We start from the raw sequence: 19,930 nt of genomic DNA, 5'->3' as shown, positions 1-19,930 counted from the left end.
TCCTCTGTGCGTCTATTCCCTTTCCCGGCAAAACTCGAACCAACACTTCCTGTCAACAACGTCACTTCCCTAACTTCTCCGGAAGTCTCGCCCCCCAGCCAAAGCCATTGGCTAACACCCCGTAGCCAGTCGCTGCTACAGGCTTTGCAGTCACGTGATAAAATCACGTGACTTTGTGTTATGCCGCCATCTTGCCGGTCAACTCGTTCCTACGTGTTCGTACAGATTCAGTTTGATTTCTGCGCTACATTTTCACCGATTTCATCCGAATTATGGCTGATTTGCTATCCAATGAAGTTGTGCATTTGGATGAAGAGTCCAAGAAACGTTACCGAGAGAAGTTGAACCTTGTTGGCACAACGGATCCGTACCTTTTACCGAGAAGCATGCTAAAATCACCTGAGCATTTTGCAACAGCCGACCTGCCTGATCTCTCATATCCAGACATTTATAATTACCTCGTCGATTCACCATCTCCGTACACTGGAAAGGACCTTAAGGCATACAAGAGTCTGGATGCCTACAAGTATTTTACAGCAGGTTTTGTGCATGATGGGCTGATATGGCAGATTCCAAACAAGAATCGATTTCTGCTCATGACCAAGGTAAGGAAAAAGCACATACAGAAGAGCCTACTGTCTGTTTACAAATCCGCGTGGCAGTAACAGTGTGATTGTGAAAAAACTACTGAAGTGATTCTAATGAAAACTCACATTGTTAAGCTTTTTTTTTTTTTATTACAAAAGGCCTCCTGTTCAAAAATGCTTTTAATTAAAAAACTGTTCACAAACTTCATATTGAAATTTTCCAATTTTTCTCTATGCATTACATAATTTCAAAAAACTACTATAGGTGAGGGCCGACATCCGGGCAACTGAGCTACATACGGGTTCTTCGAGCCATAGCAACCAGACTGGCGTTGAAAACAAACCGTCGCCTTTAACCTGTCGACCTACGCTGGTTAAACCCGTCATTCTGCCTCCAAAATGCCGAAAAACTGTGTTGTTTTTGGTTGTGCTAACCACAACTGGAAACAGGGAAAACAAAGGTTGTATTTTGTTCTGCCAAAGCCTGATAAAAGCCCACAGAGACGAGACAAATGGCTCGCAGCTTTACACCGGGAAAACGAGGACGGTTCTCACGTCCCCAAAGTCCCGGGTCGTGTGTTCGGATCACTTCGTTTCTGGTAAATATAAGGAACAAAAATCCACCTTCTTAACCACAACATGGCTATACTGTCCGTGCTAACGTTGTACTTGTTGAATGTGTACCTTATAACGTTCGACAGCTGAAGTTGTTGTTGTACAAAAATAACATGCGGTATATACTATATAGTCTATAGCAGGGGTCGGCAACCCGCGGCTCCGGAGCCGCATGCGGCTCTTTGACCACTCTGATGCGGCTCAGCTGCATACTTGCCGACCCCCCCGATTATCCCAGGAGATTTATGGATCTCAGTGCCTCTCCTAGATAACTCCCAGGGAAAATATAATCCTATTTTCACTCTAATTACTAAATTAAGGGCGTGCCCTAATTGAACTGCAGTAATTGTCCTCTATGGCATTTACAAACAGCGTGCCAGCCCGGCCACATGTTGTATGTAGCTTTTACTTGCGCAAGTAGGAGACAGCAAAGCATACTTAGTCATCAGCCACACAGCTTACACTGACGGTAGCCGTAGCGTATAAAACAACTTTAACACTGTTACGTTACAAATATGCGCCACACTGTGAACCCACACCAAAAAAGAATGAAAAACAAATTTCTGGAGAACATCCCACCGTAACACTACATAACACAACACAACCAATACCCAGAATCCCATGCAGCCCTAACTCTTCCGGTCTAGATTATACACCCCCGCTACCACCAAACCCCCCCAAACATCAACCCCCCCCGCCCCCCCTCCGTGCGTCGGTTGAGCGGAAGAGTTAGTGCTGCATGGGATTCTGGGTATTTGTTGTGTTGTGTTTATGTTGTGTTACAGTGCAGATGTTCTCCAGAAATGTGTTTGTCATTCTTTTTTGGTGTGGTTTCAAAGTGTGGCGCATATTTGTAACGTAACAGTGTTAAAGTTGTTTTTGTACGGCTACCGTCAGTGTAAGCTGTGTGGCTGGTGACCTAGTACGCCTTGCTGTCACTTACGTGAGCAAGCTGAAGCTGCATTCTACATGTGGTCGAGCAGGTACACTGTTAGGGCAGACTGTAGAGGGCGCCAAAAGCAGTGCCATCACGCTCTGATGTTCTGGAGTCTCCCGGAAATAGTGAGAGAGTTGGCAAGTATGACGCTATCAAGCGCCATTCAATCAAAACTCGCGGGCCGGACTAACATCAAATTTCCATGTTATAGTGCGTGCCGGTGCGTGTGTCAGAGATCCCTGGTTAACATAGCAAAAAGCAATTTAAGCTTTGTATGCGGTGTTTTTCATTTTAAAATTAAAATTTTTTTTTGTGGCTCCCATTATTTTCTTTAATTTGTGAAACTTGCCAAAATGGCTCTTTGAGTGGTAAAGGTTGCCGACCCCTGGTCTATAGCCTAGCTAGCTATTTTCGAAAACCGGTTTCGTTTAAATTTGCACTTAACAGTTGGGTTTTTAAAAACCAATAAACCCTATAATTTTCATGTTGCCATTTAATCAACTTTTCAAGACAGTTGCAAAATGCTGTCTGCAAGACTTTTCAATACAAAGACATATATTTTGTACATTTTTCGCCTGCTGTACTGCGCCTTCATAAGGCTACAACTTACAAGGACCGGGCTACTAGGGGTCAGTCTGCTTTCTTTTGGGGTTTTTTGCCTGACATTCCAGTATTATTTACCCGTAATCTTGGTATTACTTTCCTTATTAGGTTATTTTGCCACCTCCCCCTTCTCTGTTTAAACTCTCCTTTGTTGTACTTAAACAATACATGTAGCCCTCAAATCTCTCAATATTTTATACACTAACACTTGATCTTGTTGTTGATAACTTCCGCGTCTCTTTCTTAGTAGCGCGCAGGCTAAGCTAACTGCCTAGTCTATAAAATCCGCTACACCTCCCTGATACCGAAGTACATGTCAAACTACTTCCTTAACGTAAATGACCGCCATAACCACAACACCAGGGGGAGCTCCACTAACCACGTTAAACCCAGATTCCGAACTAACAAAGGTCTTAACTCATTCTCTTTCTATGCCACATCAATGTGGAATGCGCTCCCAACAGGTATAAAAGAAAGGGCATCTCTATCCTCCTTCAAAACCACAATAAAAGTTCACCTCCAGGCAGCTACAACCCTAAACTAACACCCTCCCCGGATTGCTAATAATCAAATGTAAACAATCAAATGCAGATACTTTTTCTTATGCCTTCTGATCTCTCTCTCTCTCTCTCTCTCTCTCTCTCTCTCTCTCTCTCTCTCTCTATGTCCAGTACTTGATGTCCATATCCTACCCCCCCCTCCACACCCCTGATTGTAAATAATTCAATGTGATTATCTTGTGTGATGACTGTATTATGATGATAGTATAAATGATAGTATATATCTGTATCATGAATCAATTAAAGTGGACCCCGACTTAAACAAGTTGAAAAACTTATTCGGGTGTTACCATTTAGTGGTCAATTGTACGGAATATGTACTTCACTGTGCAACCTACTAATAAAAGTCTCAATCAATCAATCAAAAACTAGCAAGCTAAGCTAAGCCTGAGAAGCTTTAAAGTTCACTGAGACGAGTCTGACGCAAATTATACATTTTCGTTTTTTCACACGATATGCGAATAAGTAAAAATGCGTAAATGAAGGATTTAACGCCGACTTCCAAGCCACAACGCTCGTTAAATGCTTTTTCTGTCAATGCTGTGTTCGCTGTGAGCTGGTTTGTTTTCAACGAATTCCCGGTTGCTAGGGGATTGGTAGGCAGAAGTGACGTAGGTCCGCCCTCACCTATAGACTTTGTGAAACAGTTTTTTAATTAAGCATTTTTGAACAGGAGGCTTTTTGTAATAAAAGATGAAAGCCTGAAAATGTATCGTATTCAGTTTAAGGATGTGACCAAACAATATTATAAAAAAATTATATCAAAAATTGCTTTGTAAAAAACTGTTTCCAGGAGCTTCATATTGAAATCTGAGAAATTAATTCCTACAATAAAACAACATTACATAATTTCCAACTATTCAGTATAGAGCTTATGAAACAGTTTCTACAAAAATAATTTTTAGAATTCATGCTTGATAATTCCTTTTGGTTTCTTGCTCAAAATGAACCAGGTTTAAATTTTCAGGCTAATTTAATGAATGATTCATGAGAAAATTTACCAAATGCCAGGTAAAATATGCATAAATGGACAGTAAGAGGTCTAGCCTTGTATATTATATCCAAATTAGGGACTGATAATAATATAAGGTATGTCATATGATCTGTTTCAGGTAAGACACTCTCAACGGATGAATGCTCCTCCCCTCAGACCTTGGGTAGCAATAGCGAAAGATGGCCAGATCCTGTGCTGCCACTGTACCTGCATGGCTGGATTGGGTGAAACATGTTCACATTCAGCAGCATCCCTGTTCGCCCTGGAGACATTAATACGTATGAAGACAGCCACTTCATGCACATCACTACCTTGTCAGTGGCTGAAACCATCAGCATCGCACATAGAATCTGCTGAAGGATGCAATATCAATTTTGCCCGTCCAGCCCAGAAACGAAAGTCAGAAGTTTCAACTCCTGAGGAAAGTGCTGCGAGAAAACTGCTGAATGTTCTTCCACCAACTGAAGAGCAGAAAGCTGCCTTTTACAAGGCTTTGTCTGAATGCGGTGGAAGACCAGCAATTTTGAGCATTGTCCCTGACTATGCTGAAAGTTAAAGAGCTGGAAAAGTAAAACAGAAAAAGTTGTTTCTGTAAGATTCTTTCCTCGTATTTATTACAGAAAAAATATGGATGCAACATCATTACTCAAATGGTACAATTGGGTCGGATAAATTTGTAAGTGCGCATGACACTTGTACAATTTTATCTAATGTTGTGAAACCACTGTCATCAGATGACAATAAAGAGATGGGTATGATATTTTCCATCATGGTATACTTTTGTCTTGCGAGTCCAATAACTCTCTCTACATGGATACGGACAGCAGCTAATCCTCTGGTGCCCTCAACATCTAGTGGATTAAGCTGTTTTTTACCTTTAGTAAAAGCGGGTATCTTGAGGTTGGTCTGGTGCAAACCAATGGAATCACCGACATCGAATCCCCTGTCAGCCAAGATCAGATCGCCTGGCAGTAGATGGGTCAGAAAATCGCTTTGTTCGACAACAAACTTGTCACTGGCACGACCACCCCAGCCCTTGAAGATAAACGATATGGTACCTTGTGGAGTAATGCCAATCAGATATTTCATTGTATTGTGAGACTTGTAGTTTGAATAAGTTTGGGCCCTGGCTTTCAGATCACTCTGCCGCTCGATGAATATCTCGAAACAATCAATGACGCATGCACACTTGCTGAATTTAGAACGAAAGGACATTGGTAAACTCAGTCTAAGCTGCTCACGCTCAGGCCAAACCACTAGGGTTGGAACCAGTATACCATGCATGACATGGATGACACTTCTGAAACTCCTGGAAATACTAGCAGTGGAAACATCATATGTGTAAGCCAAGTACTAAAGGCACAGATTCAGCCTCAGTCTGAGTAATGTCACAAGAAATTGACTAAAAGGACTCAACTTCATATTTTGACTGAGATGAGGTGCAATGAAATTAAAAGTTGTCATCATAATCATGTATGATGGCAGACCAGTCAAAAACGTTACTTTGTCATCATTACCCTTGAAAGATTCTTCATTCCATGTACAGCGTTTCAAACTGTCCTTCGGTTCATCAAGTTCTGCACGCAGATTATTACACTCTGCAGTGAGGGAATCAATTGCTTCCCCAGTGATATCCGTCTGTGTGGCAGTAGTCCCCATGCCTTCTTTTCGAATCTCAGCGTGCACCACATCTTCACCAGCGGGTAGTTGATCATTTTCACAAGGGACAGACTGGGAAATATTGACAAGTGCTGCTGCTGCTGCCAATGCCCTCTCGCGGTCTCTCTTACGCTGCTTGAGATTTTGTCTTCTCTCAAAGATCTTCATTGAACATTTGAGTTTTCGTTTGTGAGGTGACTGGGTATGCTCAAATATACTTGGCACATAGTCTGGGGATAGTGGATCTTCGCTTTTTGCACCTGAAACAATTAAACAATCACATTATTCATAATGACTGCCATAAATAATTAAGCACGTTGTTGATGGGGATATACCCAGTTCAATTTGTTTTGTAATGGCATTTCATAACTTGACATATTAAAAAACTGAATAGAGTGAAATCATTCAGATACCTGTCTGTTTAAGTTGCTACCGTTTTTATATTTTTTATTTTTTTTCATGATGCCTCATCTGATTGGCTTGAAAACTTTACCAATAAAAATTTTAACCTTGTGCCAATGGCTTGAAAACTTTACCAATGTAGATTTTACCTTGTGCCAAATGAAGTGACAAAAAGCCTCTTGTTCAAAAATGCTTCATTAGAAACAAGAGAGTTTCTAATGAACCACTACCTGCTACCTCTGTCTTTTTCTCGTTTCTCCTCCTCTTCTTTTCTCTTTTTTCTTCCCTGGGCACCTGACAGTTTTGGCCGTTTTGACATCTTGTGTTGAAGGGAGGGGGCGCACCGTGCGGGGGGATGGGGGTGGGAGGGGCGTAATGTTGTAAGAAATAGTAGTGGTTTATCACTCCCTAATCTAAAACACTACTATTGGGCAGCTAACATACACAAAGTGACTCTCTGGATCCAAGTACCTGAATTAATCTGGTGCAAGTCTGAAGCTAGTTCCTGTTCTACCTCTCTCTTGGATCTGCTTACATAAAAATTACCTTATCGACCATCCCAATTTACTTGTAGTCCGTCATTTCTACCCTTAGAATCTGGTCTCAATTTAGAAATACTTTCGGCCTGCGGGGCTTATCCAACCACAGCCCCATTCATAATAACCACCTCTTCCTCCCTCCTAGCACAGATGTAGCGTTTTCTCTATGGAAGCAGTCAAGCCTTAGCAGGCTAAAGGATTTATATATTGGTGATGTCTTCGCTAGTTTCAGTGAACTGTGTAAAAAATTTGACCTACCAAAATCTCACCTATTTCGATACTTTCAGGTTCGTAATTTTGTTAAATCAAATAGCCTCTTTTTCCCTAATACTGCACCTAATTCGCTAATTGACTCCATTTTAGATATTCCCACAAATCAGAAAGGCCTAATCTCAGAAATCTACATCTTAATATCCCAGTTTAGTAAAACGTCTCTTGATAAAATCAGAGGGAATTGGGAAGAAGAGCTTGGCAGATCTATAGATGATGGAGATTGGGATTCTGCCTTAACCCGAATTAACAACAGTACATCCTGTTCAAGGCTTAATTTAATACAATTTAAGGTTGTCCACCGCATTTATTTCACTAATTCTAAACTCTCGAAAATATACCCCAATATCTCGGATACTTGTAACAGATGTCACATGTCACCTGCAAACATGACGCACATGTTTTGGTCTTGTCCCCATTTGCTGGACTATTGGACAACTATTTTCAAACACCTTGCTAAGGCATTGGATTTAAACCTGACACCATGTGCAGAAATGGCTATTTTTGGGACGGTATCAGATCCTCAAATAGGGAGAAAATTTAAGGATAGTATCACCTTTGCATCCTTATTAGCACGTAGGAGAATTTTGTTGGAGTGGAAGTCACCATTTTGCCCCAAAGCCTCCTTAAGGCTTAGAGACCTTATGATGTATTTAGATCTGGAGAAAATAAAGTTCAATCTTAGGGGGGCACCTGGGAAGTTTTATTCTGTTTGGGGCGGTGTGGTTGACTACATAGCTAAATTAAAGACGCTATAGGACACATGAAAAGTCCACCTTTCACAAACCAGCTTCCTTTTTTTTATTTTTTATTTATATTCATTCTGGGTGTATATTTACTATCTGCCTATGTTGAGAAGAAAGTGATGTAATAATTATTTTCCATTTGTGACTGTACCTTTAATTTATGTAGGACCTGGGGGGTGGGGGGTTTGTGTGTATGGGGTATGCGTTGGGTTGCTGTTCTTGGAAGTGGGTGGGGAAAAAAGGGGAACATGTGATTACTGTTCTATTGTATATTGTAATACCTGTCAAATTCAATAAAAACATTTATTAAAGAAAAAAATGGTTTCACAAGGTCCATCATAATTTTTTTTGAAATTTCCTAATGTGAATTAATTGTTCAATTCCAATATGAAGCTCAACATTTACATTGATAAAGTTTTCAAGCCAATCAGATGAGGCATCATGAAAAAATAAAAACGGTACCTAGCACCACACAGACAGAACCGGGTGGCGGGGGGGGGGGGGGGGGGTGAACTGAAGAAATCATCCCATTCCCTGCTTTGCTGCTCTTGCTGCCAGGCCTGGCCCTAACCAACCTGGCGCCCTAGGCAAGATTTTAGGTGGCGCCCCCCCACATCTTTTAATTTTCCTGAGGGAACTCTCCTGAAGGAATCAATAAAGTACTATCTATCTATCTATCGGCAGTGAAGTGTATATACTCACAAGAAACCGAATAGCTTTGTCTTTGACCTTTTTTTTTACTTAAAGAAAGCAAATCAACATATTATATGAGAATGTTATGTTATGATTATCTTTAACCGAGTCACAGCAGTGCTCAAATGAAAAAACAGCATTCCCTCTCATGTGATATTGCTTAATTAACATTAATGATGTGCACTTTAACAACTAGGCTTACAACTATACCTAATATATAAAGGGGTGGAAAAGTGGCTATTACCTGCAGGGCAAACATTAGCTAACCAGAAGGCAATAACAATGTAAACAAAAAACACCTGCTTAAAAGATCTAATACAAATGTCCCTGAGGAATGTAAGGTGGGAGTACTGTAATTACCTAACGTTACATTATTATTTTCCATAATAATTTAGCCCCCTCCACAATATTAACCCGACGTTAAAACAGAACTAGCTATTTATTGATTAGCAATTGCTGAATCATGTAACATTAGCTTAATGCTAAAAAAAAGACAGGTTACTGTCACATTCTGTAACAGACAAATAATTTCATGTAGGCTAACGTTACCTACCTGCTACCTCTGTCTTTTTCTCATTTCTCCTCCTCTTCTTTTCTCTTTTTTCTTCCCTGGGCACCTGACAGTTTTGTAATTACCTAACGTTATATTATTATTTTCCATAACAATTTAGCCCCCTCCACAATATTAACCCGACGTTAAAACAGAACTAGCTATTTATTGATTAGCAATTGCTGAATCATGTAACATTAGCTTAATGCTAAAAAAAGCCAGGTTACTGTCACATTCTGTAACAGACAAATAATTTCATGTAGGCTAACGTTACCTACCTGCTACCTCTGTCTTTTTCTCATTTCTCCTCCTCTTCTTTTCTCTTTTTTCTTCCCTGGGCACCTGACAGTTTTGGCCGTTTTGACATCTTGTGTTGAAGGGAGGGGGCGCACCGTGCGGGGGGATTTTTCTTCTTTTTTTTTCTCCAACAGTTGTGGCACTGGCGTGGCGCCCCCTGATGGACAGCGCCCTTAGCATTTGCCTATACGGCCTATGCCACGGGACGGCCCTGCTTGCTGCCTTTCTAAAAATGCACCCAGCATTTTCAACAATCATATTTGTATCATCCCATATTGTATTATTTCACATTTTGTGAAACAAATCAGGGGTGAATAGTTTGTTTACATACCTGATATGAAGTGTTCATTGCATATCCTTGTGTACATCGTAGGTTTCCATTGTTCACGACGAATCGCCGCGATCCATTTATCGCGTTTTTTGATGTTTGCCGGGAATCTATAGAAGCTAATATTTGGTTTATCGCCTCGTCTATTGCTACATCAAACAGCACAGCAGGTTTCCGGCATTTCCAAGCTCAAATAGCAGCAGCTCTAACAAGAAAGCGTGTGTGAGTCCTTAACCGGCACTGAACTGGTGACCGGCAAGATGGCCGCCAAGCTAATGGGCGTGGCTGATGACGTCAGCTGCAAAGCCTCAATTGGTTGTATTTTGTGAAAAGAATATTACCACAGAGTTGAGAAGGAGCAAAGATCTTCGTAGCCGCTGGCAAACAAGAGTATGACCATAATAGAATTGCTTGTCAATTAAATTAATTCAATTTAAAAATGTCATACTTGAATACAGAATTTGGTTTTATTCTGAATCCAGTGAAACAGATTGGTGGTTTTAGCTGATATAAAGACTTTCAGGTGTTTATATATGTTTATGTTTAAGTATTTGGCAGACTCTTTTATCCAAAGCGGCATACTACATATAAAACAATCACTGTAAACATTATCATTTAAGGGAAGAATGTCATACAAAATATCAATACAAAGTGTCAAGACAGAATAAACTCTGCTGCTGCAGCAACAGAGATACAGTCTATAGATATATAGATATCTAATGTATTCATACATTGTTTATGTAGGATATACGCATGTATATATAACCTAATCATATTGTTTCTTCAATTTAAAGCTGACGTTTTTTTCCCCCCTTCTCTGGGATTATATTCCCAGTTTTGATCTCGGACGTCTGGTCACTTCTAGCATATAATCAATCAATCAATCAATGTTTATTTATATAGCCCTAAATCGCAAGTGTCTCAAATATAAGAATATTTTATTACTGTTAAGCAAACTATGAATAATAAAACACGGTAAAACATGTGTCCTTTATCATAACTACACGTATGACAATAAAACGCGGGAAAATCAGAGGTATTCAGTGAGGTAAAATGAATGAAATGCGCTGACAGTTCATTGCTCCTGCCAAATGAATTGCACTGAGTGGAGTGGATCACCACTCCAAGATGGCGGCCCCGCGTCTCGTCAGGGCCAGTAGGCAGTAGCGCTCGATGCTGCGTCTACTTAGAAGATGTCTATGGTCAAAGAGATATTGTTCTTCTTCGTTTTCTTCTTCTTCTTCTTCTTCTCTGGTTTAATGGCGGTTGCCAAGCAACCTTGTGGTGTGCATTACCGCCACCCTTCGATATGAAGTGTGGACCGAGGTGGAACCCTACTCAATATTCTTTAAATATTCTGTCTTTTTAAACATGCATTTAATGCTTAATAATGCTAATTAGAGTGATTATAGTGCTTTTAGTGCCTGTCAATCAGCCCCTCCAACCATTACCCCTCATGATATTTAGTGAAGTGAATTATATTTATATAGCGCTTTTTCTCTAGTGACTCAAAGTGCTTTACATAGTTCAGGATTCAGGATTCAGGATGCTTTATTATTTTCCATTCTTTAACATGTACAAGACACATAAGAACTGAACATAAATTTTCCGCACAGTCCCACTAAGGGCAGACATACGTTACAGGGATTGATTGATGGATTGATTGATTGATTGATTGAAACTTTTATTAGTGGATTGCACAATGCAGTACATATTCCGTACAATTGACCACTAAATGGTAACACCTAAATAAGTTTTTCAACTTGTTTAAGTCGGGGTCCACTTAAATTGATTCAACATATACACAGATATATACTATCATCATAATACAGTCATCACACAAGATAATAATCAGAGTATAAACATTGAATTATTTACATTATTTACAATCCGGGGTGTGAAGGGGGGGGAATAGGTTTGGTTGATATCAACACTTCAGTCATCAACAATTGCATCATCAGAGAAATGGACATTGGAACAGTGCAACAGTGTACAAACCCCGTTTCCATATGAGTTGGGAAATTGTGTTAGATGTAAATATAAACGGAATACAATGATTTGCTAATAATTTTCAACCCATATTCAGTTGAATATGCTACAAAGACAACATATTTGATGTTCAAACTGATAAACATTTTTTTGTTGTTGCAAATAATCATTAACTTTAGAATTTGATGCCAGCAACACGTGACAAAGAAGTTGGGAAAGGTGGCAATAAATACTGATAAAGTTGAGGAATGCTCATCAAACACTTATTTGGAACATCCCACAGGTGAACAGGCAAATTGGGAACAGGTGGGTGCCATGATTGGGTATAAAAGTAGATTCCATGAAATGCTTAGTCATTCACAAACAAGGATGGGGCGAGGGTCACCACTTTGTCAACAAATGCGTGAGCAAATTGTTGAACAGTTTAAGAAAAACCTTTCTCAACCAGCTATTGCAAGGAATTTAGGGATTTCACCATCTACGGTCCGTAATATCATCAAAGGGTTCAGAGAATCTGGAGAAATCACTGCACGTAAGCAGCTAAGCCCGTGACCTTCCATCCCTCAGGCTGTAGTATCAACAAGCGACATCAGTGTGTAAAGGATATCACCACATGGGCTCAGGAACACTTTAGAAACCCACTGTCAGTAACTACAGTTGGTCGCTACATTTGTAAGTGCAAGTTAAAACTCTCCTATGCAAGGCGAAAACCGTTTATCAACAACACCCAGAAACGCTGTCGGCTTCGCTGGGCCTGAGCTCATCTAAGATGGACTGATACAAAGTGGAAAAGTGTTCTGTGGTCTGACGAGTGCACATTTCAAATTGTTTTTGGAAACTGTGGATGTCGTGTCCTCCGGACCAAAGAGGAAAAGAACCATCCGGATTGTTATAGGCGCAAAGTGGAAAAGCCAGCATCTGTGATGGTATGGGGGTGTATTAGTGCCCAAGACATGGGTAACTTGCACATCTGTGAAGGCGCCATTAATGCCGAAAGGTACATACAGGTTTTGGAGCAACATATGTTGCCATCCAAGCAATGTTACCATGGACGCCCCTGCTTATTTCATCAAGACAATGCCAAGCCACGTGTTACATCAACGTGGCTTCATAGTAAAAGAGTGCGGGTACTAGACTGGCCTGCCTGTAGTCCAGACCTGTCTCCCATTGAAAATGTGTGGCGCATTATGAAGCCTAAAATACCACAACGGAGACCCCCGGACTGTTGAACAACTTAAGCTGTACATCAAGCAAGAATGGGAAAGAATTCCACCTGAGAAGCTTAAAAAATGTGTCTCCTCAGTTCCCAAACATTTACTGAGTGTTGTTAAAAGGAAAGGCCATGTAACACAGTGGTGAACATGCCCTTTCCCAACTACTTTGGCACGTGTTGCAGCCATGAAATTCTAAGTTAATTATTATTTGCAAAAAAAAAAAAAATGTATGAGTTTGAACATCAAATATGTTGTCTTTGTAGTGCATTCAATTGAATATGGGTTGAAAAGGATTTGCAAATCATTGTATTCCGTTTATATTTACATCTAACACAATTTCCCAACTCATATGGAAACGGGGTTTGTAGGACTGACTTGGTAGGATATGTACACATACTTGCCAACCCTCCCGTTTTTAGCGTTTTTTTTGTCTCTCCGACAACCTCCCGGCAGAGATTTTCTCCCGACAAACTCCCGGTATTCAGCCGGAGCTGGAGGCCACGCCCCCTCCAGCTCAATGCGGACCTGAGACTGAGTGGGGACCGCCTGTTCTCACGTCCGCTTTCACACAATATAAACAGCTTGCCTGCCCAAAGACGTCATAATATCTAGGGCTTTTATAGAGTGCACAACTGCGCACACAACAAGGAGACGAAGCAGAAGAACGAGGAAATTACAGACATGGCGGCCGAAATGATAGACTCATCATGAACGGAGAAGTTAAACAGGACAATACTGCCATCTAATGGCTAGCCACCGGAACACTGAAATTCAAGTTGGTTTTTTTTTTTTCTATGTAAATAAAATAAATAAATATATATATATATATATATATATATATACACAGCTAGAATTCACTGAAAGTCAAGTATTTCATATATATATATATATATGAAATATATATGAAATACTTGAGTTGGTGAATTCTAGCTGTAAATACCCCCCCCCCCCCCCCAACCAAGCCCCCCTACCCCCCCACCTCCCGATATTGGAGGTCTCAAGGTTGGCAAGTATGTGTACAGCAAGTAGTGGACATAGAGATAGAGATCCGAGAGCATAAGAATAAGTATCTACATTTGATTATTTACATTTGATTATTTACAATCCGGGGAGGTAGGATGTGAAAGGAAGTTTGTTAGTTTACAGTTGAAGTTGCCTGGAAGTGTTCTTTTAGTGCGGTTTTGAAGTAGGATAGAGAGGCCCTTTCTTTTACACCTGTTGGGAGTGCATTCCATATTGATGTGGCATAGAAGGAGAATGAGTTAAGACCTTTGTTAGATCGGAATCTGGGTTTAACGTGGTTAGTGGAGCTCCCCCTGGTGTTGTGGTTATGGCGGTCATTTACGTAACATCATTTACGGAGACAAGAACAGGACCGCCAACGGATCAGCCACTTACGGTGCTCCTTAAAAAAGGTGGGAAAAAGGTGATATTGGGAAAGGGTGGAAGAGTAAAAAATATCAGTCAAAGGCTGGACCAAGAAAAAAAAACTTAATTTGCCATAGCACACATTAACATGTTATATATAATCACAACAGCTCACAACAGAGGAGTTGGGGCCATGGAGGCCGGCCTGCTGCTATAAAGCGCTACTCAGCCGTCCATCACCCCGAAGGGGAATCAAGCGGTAGTGAAGGCGTGGGGTGGGGGTGGGGTGTGTGTTTGTGTATATGCCCATTGTCTTTGGGTGTAGTGGTGTTGTGTCCATAGGCCCGGGGCCGTTCTGCATGCAATGTAAGCAGTGTTCGACTTCCAGGTGTCGTTGAGGAGGGAGGGAGGTAAAAAGCGTCCATCTTTGAGAGTCCTCGGGGGATGTTTTCAGAACAGCCTGCTCCTGTTGTTGCATCAAGGCCATTCGAGGATTTTAGTTTTTCCGCGAGCAGACATTACAATGGCTTGTCTGTTCTATTCGTCCATATTGGCTCTCATATCCAATTTTTCCCTTTCAACAAGCTTCTGCAGGATGTGATCCATCTTGCGATTCAGTTCAGAAATCGCCCCAGACTGTGATCCCACAGCCCGACCCAATTCTTCCATTGCGATGAACAGCCTTTAGGCTCCTTGAGTGGCTGCCATCGTCTTACGAATTTGCCGATACACCAGAGCAATGCCCAGCCCAATCAGCAGGTACTCCGCGATCATGGTTCCAAATAGGTAGATGTCTTCCACGTCCTCGATGGAAAGGACTGAGAGGCACATGATTCTCCATTTGTCCCAGGAATCTCTCACGTACCTTGCCAGCAATGGTTCCATCAGGGCAGCCAGGCTCCCCAGAACCTCTTTTCCTCGTCGAAAAGATTTTGTCAATTGAGTCGAGAGTCCAGCTAATCAATTCCATGTCTGATGTTTCGATTTGGAGGACAGCGCAAAGAAAGAGGCTTCAAAAAAAGTTTAGACAAGACAAAGAGAGCGAGCAAGGAGAAGACGGGAGGAGAAAAAAATGTGACCGCCCTCACCAGAGGCAAGACAGAAAAACCCAATATATCTAAGTTACATTTAAACCAGTGTGGGTGGCACTGGGAGCAGGTGGGTAAAGTGTCTTGCCCAAGGACAAACGGCAGTGACTAGGATGGCGGAAGAGGGGATCGAACCAGTAATAATAATCTGCAAATGTGCTGTTGTTGAGTGTCGGTGCTGTCTAGAGCTCGGCAGAGTAACCATGTTGTACTCTTCCATATCAGTAGGTGGCAGCAAGTAGCTAATTGCTTTGTCATGATCACAATATGCAGACGACAGCGTGCAGGTAAAAAGGTATCTAACGCTTAAACCAAAAATAAACAAAAGGCGAGTGCCGCTAAGAAAAGGCACGGAAGCTTCGGGAAGGTTATGCAGTACGAAACTAAAACTGAATGCTGGACGACAGCAAAGATTTAAGGCGTTTGGAGCAGACGGCGTCCACAAAGTGCATTCGCACATGACACGGCAATCAACAATTTCCCCGCAAAGAAGGATAGCGACAACTTAAAGGCCTACTGAAATGAATTTTTAAAAATTTAAACGGGGATAGCAGATCCATTCTATGTGTCATACTTGATCATTTCGCGATATTGCCATATTTTTGCTGAAAGGATTTAGTAGAGAAGAACGACGATAAAGGTCGCAACTTTTGGTCTCTGATAAAAAAAGCCTTGCCTGTACCGGAAGTAGCGTGATGTCACCAGAGGAAGGACTCCTCCCATTTCCCCATTGTTTACAATGCAGCGAGATAGATTCGGACCGAGAAAGCGACGATTACCCCATTAATTTGAGCCAGGATGAAAGATTCATGGATGAGGAAAGTGAGAGTGAAGGACTACAGTGCAGTGCAGGACGTATCTTTTTTTCGCTCTGACCGTAACTTAGGTACAAGGGTTCATTGGATTCCACACTTTCTCCTTTTTCTATTGTGGATCACGGATTTGTATTTTAAACCACCTCGGATACTATATCCTCTTGAAAATGAGAGTCGAGAACGCAAAATGGACATTCACAGTGACTTTTATCTCCACGACAATACATCGGCGAAGCTCTTTAGCTACTGAGCTAACGTGATAGCATCGGGCTCAAATGCAGATAGAAACAAAATAAATAAATCCCTGACTGGAAGGATGGACAAAAGATCAACAATACTATTAAACCATGGACATGTAACTACGCGGTTAATGCTTTCCAGCTTGGCAAAGCTTAACAATGCTGTTGATAACGACGCCATTGAGGCTAACTTAGCAACGGGACCTCTACAGAGCTATGCTAAAAACTTTAGCTATCCACCTACGCCAGCCCTCATCTGCTCATCAACACCCGTGCTCACCTGCGTTCCAGCGATCAACGGAAGGACGAAGGACTTCACCCGATCATCCGTGCGGTTGGCGGCTAGGGTCGGCTAGCGCGTCTGCTATCCAAGTCAAAGTCTTCCTGGTTGTGTTGCTGCAGCCAGCCGCTAATACACCGATCCCACCTACAACTTTCTTCTTTGCAGTCTTCATTGTTCATTAAACAAATTGCAAAAGATTCACCAACACAGATGTCCAGAATACTGTGGAATTTTGAGATGTAAACAGAGCTTTTTTGTATTGGATTCAATGGTGTACCAATACTTCCGTTTCAACCATTGACGTCACGCGCATACGTCATTATACATAGACGTTTTCAACCGGAAGTTTAGCGGGAAATTTAAAATTGCACTTTATAAGTTAACCCGGCCGTATTGGCATGTGTTGCAATGTTAAGATTTCATCATTGATATATAAACTATCAGACTGCGTGGTCGGTAGTAGTGGGTTTCAGTAGGCCTTTAAACTTAGCCTAAAACAAAACAGGTGCGGGGAATAGCGCTCAAGGAAGACATGAAACTTCTACGGGAAAATACCAAGAAAACAGGAAAAGCCACCAAAAAATAGGAGCGCAAGACAAGAACTAAAACACTACACACAGGAAGACACCAAAAAACTCCAAATAAGTCACGGCGTGATGTGAGAGTACTTTGAGACAAGAGCTATAGTCATGCATGGTTGGTTATGGTTTGACTTCTTATCCAACACTTGCGAGAACAACTTTTTACTGTCAATATCAGCTGCTGAGTTTCATTTTTTTAATGTTTTCTGCTGGTGGTGTGCCTCAAAAAAGGTTGAAAAACACTGCATTAAACCATAGTCCTGAACATTTAAATACCTCATCTATGTTTTCTCCATGGAGTTGAATTTGGAGCTTGTTTCGAACCGTCATTTTTGTAAAATGTTATTTTTGTTACTTTATTTACCTCTTTTCTCTATGATTTGTATTTCTACCTGTCTTCTACATCAGTGGTTCTCAAATGGGGGTACGCGTACCCCTGGGGGTACTTGAAGGTATGCCAAGGGGTACGTGAGATATTTTTTAAATGTCTGTCAAAAAGAACTGTGAAAAGAAATGCAACAATGCAATATTCAGTGTTGACAGCTAGATTTTTTTGTGGACATGTTCCATAAATATTGATGTTAAAGATTTATTTTTTTGTGAAGAAATGTTTAGAATTAAGTTCATGAATCCAGATGGATCTCTATTACAATCCCCAAAGAGTGCACTTTAAGTTGATGATTACTTCTATGTGTAGAAATCTTTATTTATAATTGAATCACTTGTTTATTTTTCAACAAGTTTTTAGTTATTTTTATATCTTTTTTTCCAAATAGTTCAAGAAAGACCACTACAAATGAGCAATATTTTGCACTGTTATACAATTTAATGAATCAGAAACTGATGACATAGTGCTGTATTTTACATCTTTATCTCCTTTTTTCAACCAAAAATGCTTTGCTCTGATTAGGGGGTACTTGAATTAAAAAAATGTTCACAGGGGGTACATCACTGAAAAAAGGTTGAGAACCACTGTTCTACATCACTCCATCATCAGCAGAAAGTGACTACTAATCATTCCACTTCACTCATCATGATCAAAAAGAAAACAGGACTTATTATAGTTCCATTTTCCACTTCATATGTTGTACTACTATTTTTACTAAAATGTTCCTACTTCTTAAGAAGTCTTTTAATTATCTGTACAATCTTCCTTTAAAGGCCTACTGAAACCCACTACTACCAACCACGCAGTCTGATAGTTTATACATCAATGATAAAATCTTAACATTTTAACATTGCAACACATGCCAATACGGCCGGGTTAACTTTTAAAGTGCAATTTTAAATTTCCCGCGAAATATCTGCTGAAAACGTCTTGGTATGATGACGCTGCGGATGTGACGTCACGAGTTTTAGTCCAGCACCGCGGCCAGCTTAAAGTCGTCAGTTTTCATCGCAAAATTCCACAGTATTCTGGACATCTGTGCAACAAATCCAGTCGTGAAATGTCCTCGCTCCTAAATAATCCAAAGTCAACTTTATTATAAGAAAAGTGAAGAGTTTGGGAACAACAGCAACTCAGCCACCAAGTGGTAGGCCACGTAAACTGACAGAGAGGGGTCAGCGGATGCTGAAGCGCATAGTGCAAAGACGTTCTGCACAGTCAGTTGCAACAGAGCTCCAAACTTCATGTGACCTTCCAATTAGCCCACGTACAGTACGCAGAGAGCTTCGTGGAATGGGTTTCCATGGCCGAGCAGCTGCATCTAAGCCATACATCACCAAGTCCAATGCAAAGCGTGGGATGCAGTGGTGTAAAGCACGTCACCAGTGGACTATAGAGCAGTGGAGACGCTTTCTATGGAGTGATGAATCACGATTTTCCATCTGGCAATCTGATGGACGAGTCTGGGTTTGGAGGTTGCCAGGAGAACGCTACATTCCGGACTGCATTGTGACGAGTGTGTAATTTGGTGGAGGAGGTATTATGGTGTGGGGTTGTTTTTCAGGAGTTGGGCTTGGCCCCTTAGTTCCAGTGAAAGGAACTTTGAATGCTCCAGGATACCAAAACATTTTGGACAATTCCATGGGATGGCACTTCAAGTTCATATGTGAGTATAGGCATGTGGTCAAATATTTTTGGCAATATAGTGTATATACTTATACTGGCTCACCTGCACTGGCTTCCTGTGCACTTTAAGGTTTTACTACATACGTATAAAATACTACACGGTCCAGTTCCAGCCTATCTTGCCGATTGTATTGTACCGTATGTCCCGGCAAGAAATCTGCGTTCAAAGAACTCCGGCTTATTAGTGATTCCCAGAGCCCAAAAACAGTCTGCAGGCTATAGAGCGTTTTCTATTCGGGCTCCAGTACTCTGGAATGCCCTCCCGGTACCAGTTAGAAGTGCTACCTCAGTAGAAGCATTTAAGTCACATCTTAAAACTCATTTGTATACTCTAGCCTTTAAATAGACCCCCTTTTAGACCAGTTGATCTGCCGTCTGTCACGTGTGGGGTCGCAGCTCACTGCAGGGTCGTTCTCCCGAGATGCAGAACGGACAACTCCGGACAAAGCGTGTAGGGTAGGAGTATGATTCATTGTCATAAATCATAGCTTAAACCAAA

General features: G+C 41.1%; 2 protein-coding genes across 3 annotated transcripts; one reads left to right on the top strand and one right to left on the bottom strand.

Annotated features, from left to right (window-relative positions):
* The first annotated feature begins 166 nt into the window (after window positions 1-166).
* Window positions 167-6,721, top strand: LOC133662327 (uncharacterized). Its single transcript, XM_062066233.1, has 2 exons — window positions 167-605; window positions 4,415-6,721. The coding sequence occupies exons 1-2, from the start codon at window positions 273-275 to the stop codon at window positions 4,850-4,852; spliced, it is 771 nt and encodes a 256-aa protein (XP_061922217.1). The 5' UTR covers window positions 167-272; the 3' UTR covers window positions 4,853-6,721.
* Window positions 4,869-10,047, bottom strand: LOC133662328 (uncharacterized). 2 transcript variants are annotated; one of them, XM_062066234.1, is made up of 3 exons: window positions 9,784-10,047; window positions 9,434-9,678; window positions 4,869-6,215 (listed from the first exon to the last, which is right to left on the bottom strand). In XM_062066234.1, exons 2-3 carry the CDS (start codon window positions 9,630-9,632, stop codon window positions 5,650-5,652), a joined length of 765 nt encoding a protein of 254 aa, XP_061922218.1. In that variant the 5' UTR covers window positions 9,633-9,678; window positions 9,784-10,047; the 3' UTR covers window positions 4,869-5,649. The 2 variants fall into 2 exon arrangements, with proteins under 2 accessions (XP_061922218.1, XP_061922219.1); XM_062066235.1 differs by lacking the exon at window positions 9,434-9,678.
* Window positions 10,048-19,930: the final 9,883 nt, after the last annotated feature.

The sequence above is a fragment of the Entelurus aequoreus genome, linkage group LG12, assembly GCF_033978785.1.
Source record: "Entelurus aequoreus isolate RoL-2023_Sb linkage group LG12, RoL_Eaeq_v1.1, whole genome shotgun sequence".
Lineage (NCBI taxonomy): Eukaryota > Metazoa > Chordata > Actinopteri > Syngnathiformes > Syngnathidae > Entelurus > Entelurus aequoreus.
This window is presented reverse-complemented; position numbering and strand designations above follow the sequence as displayed.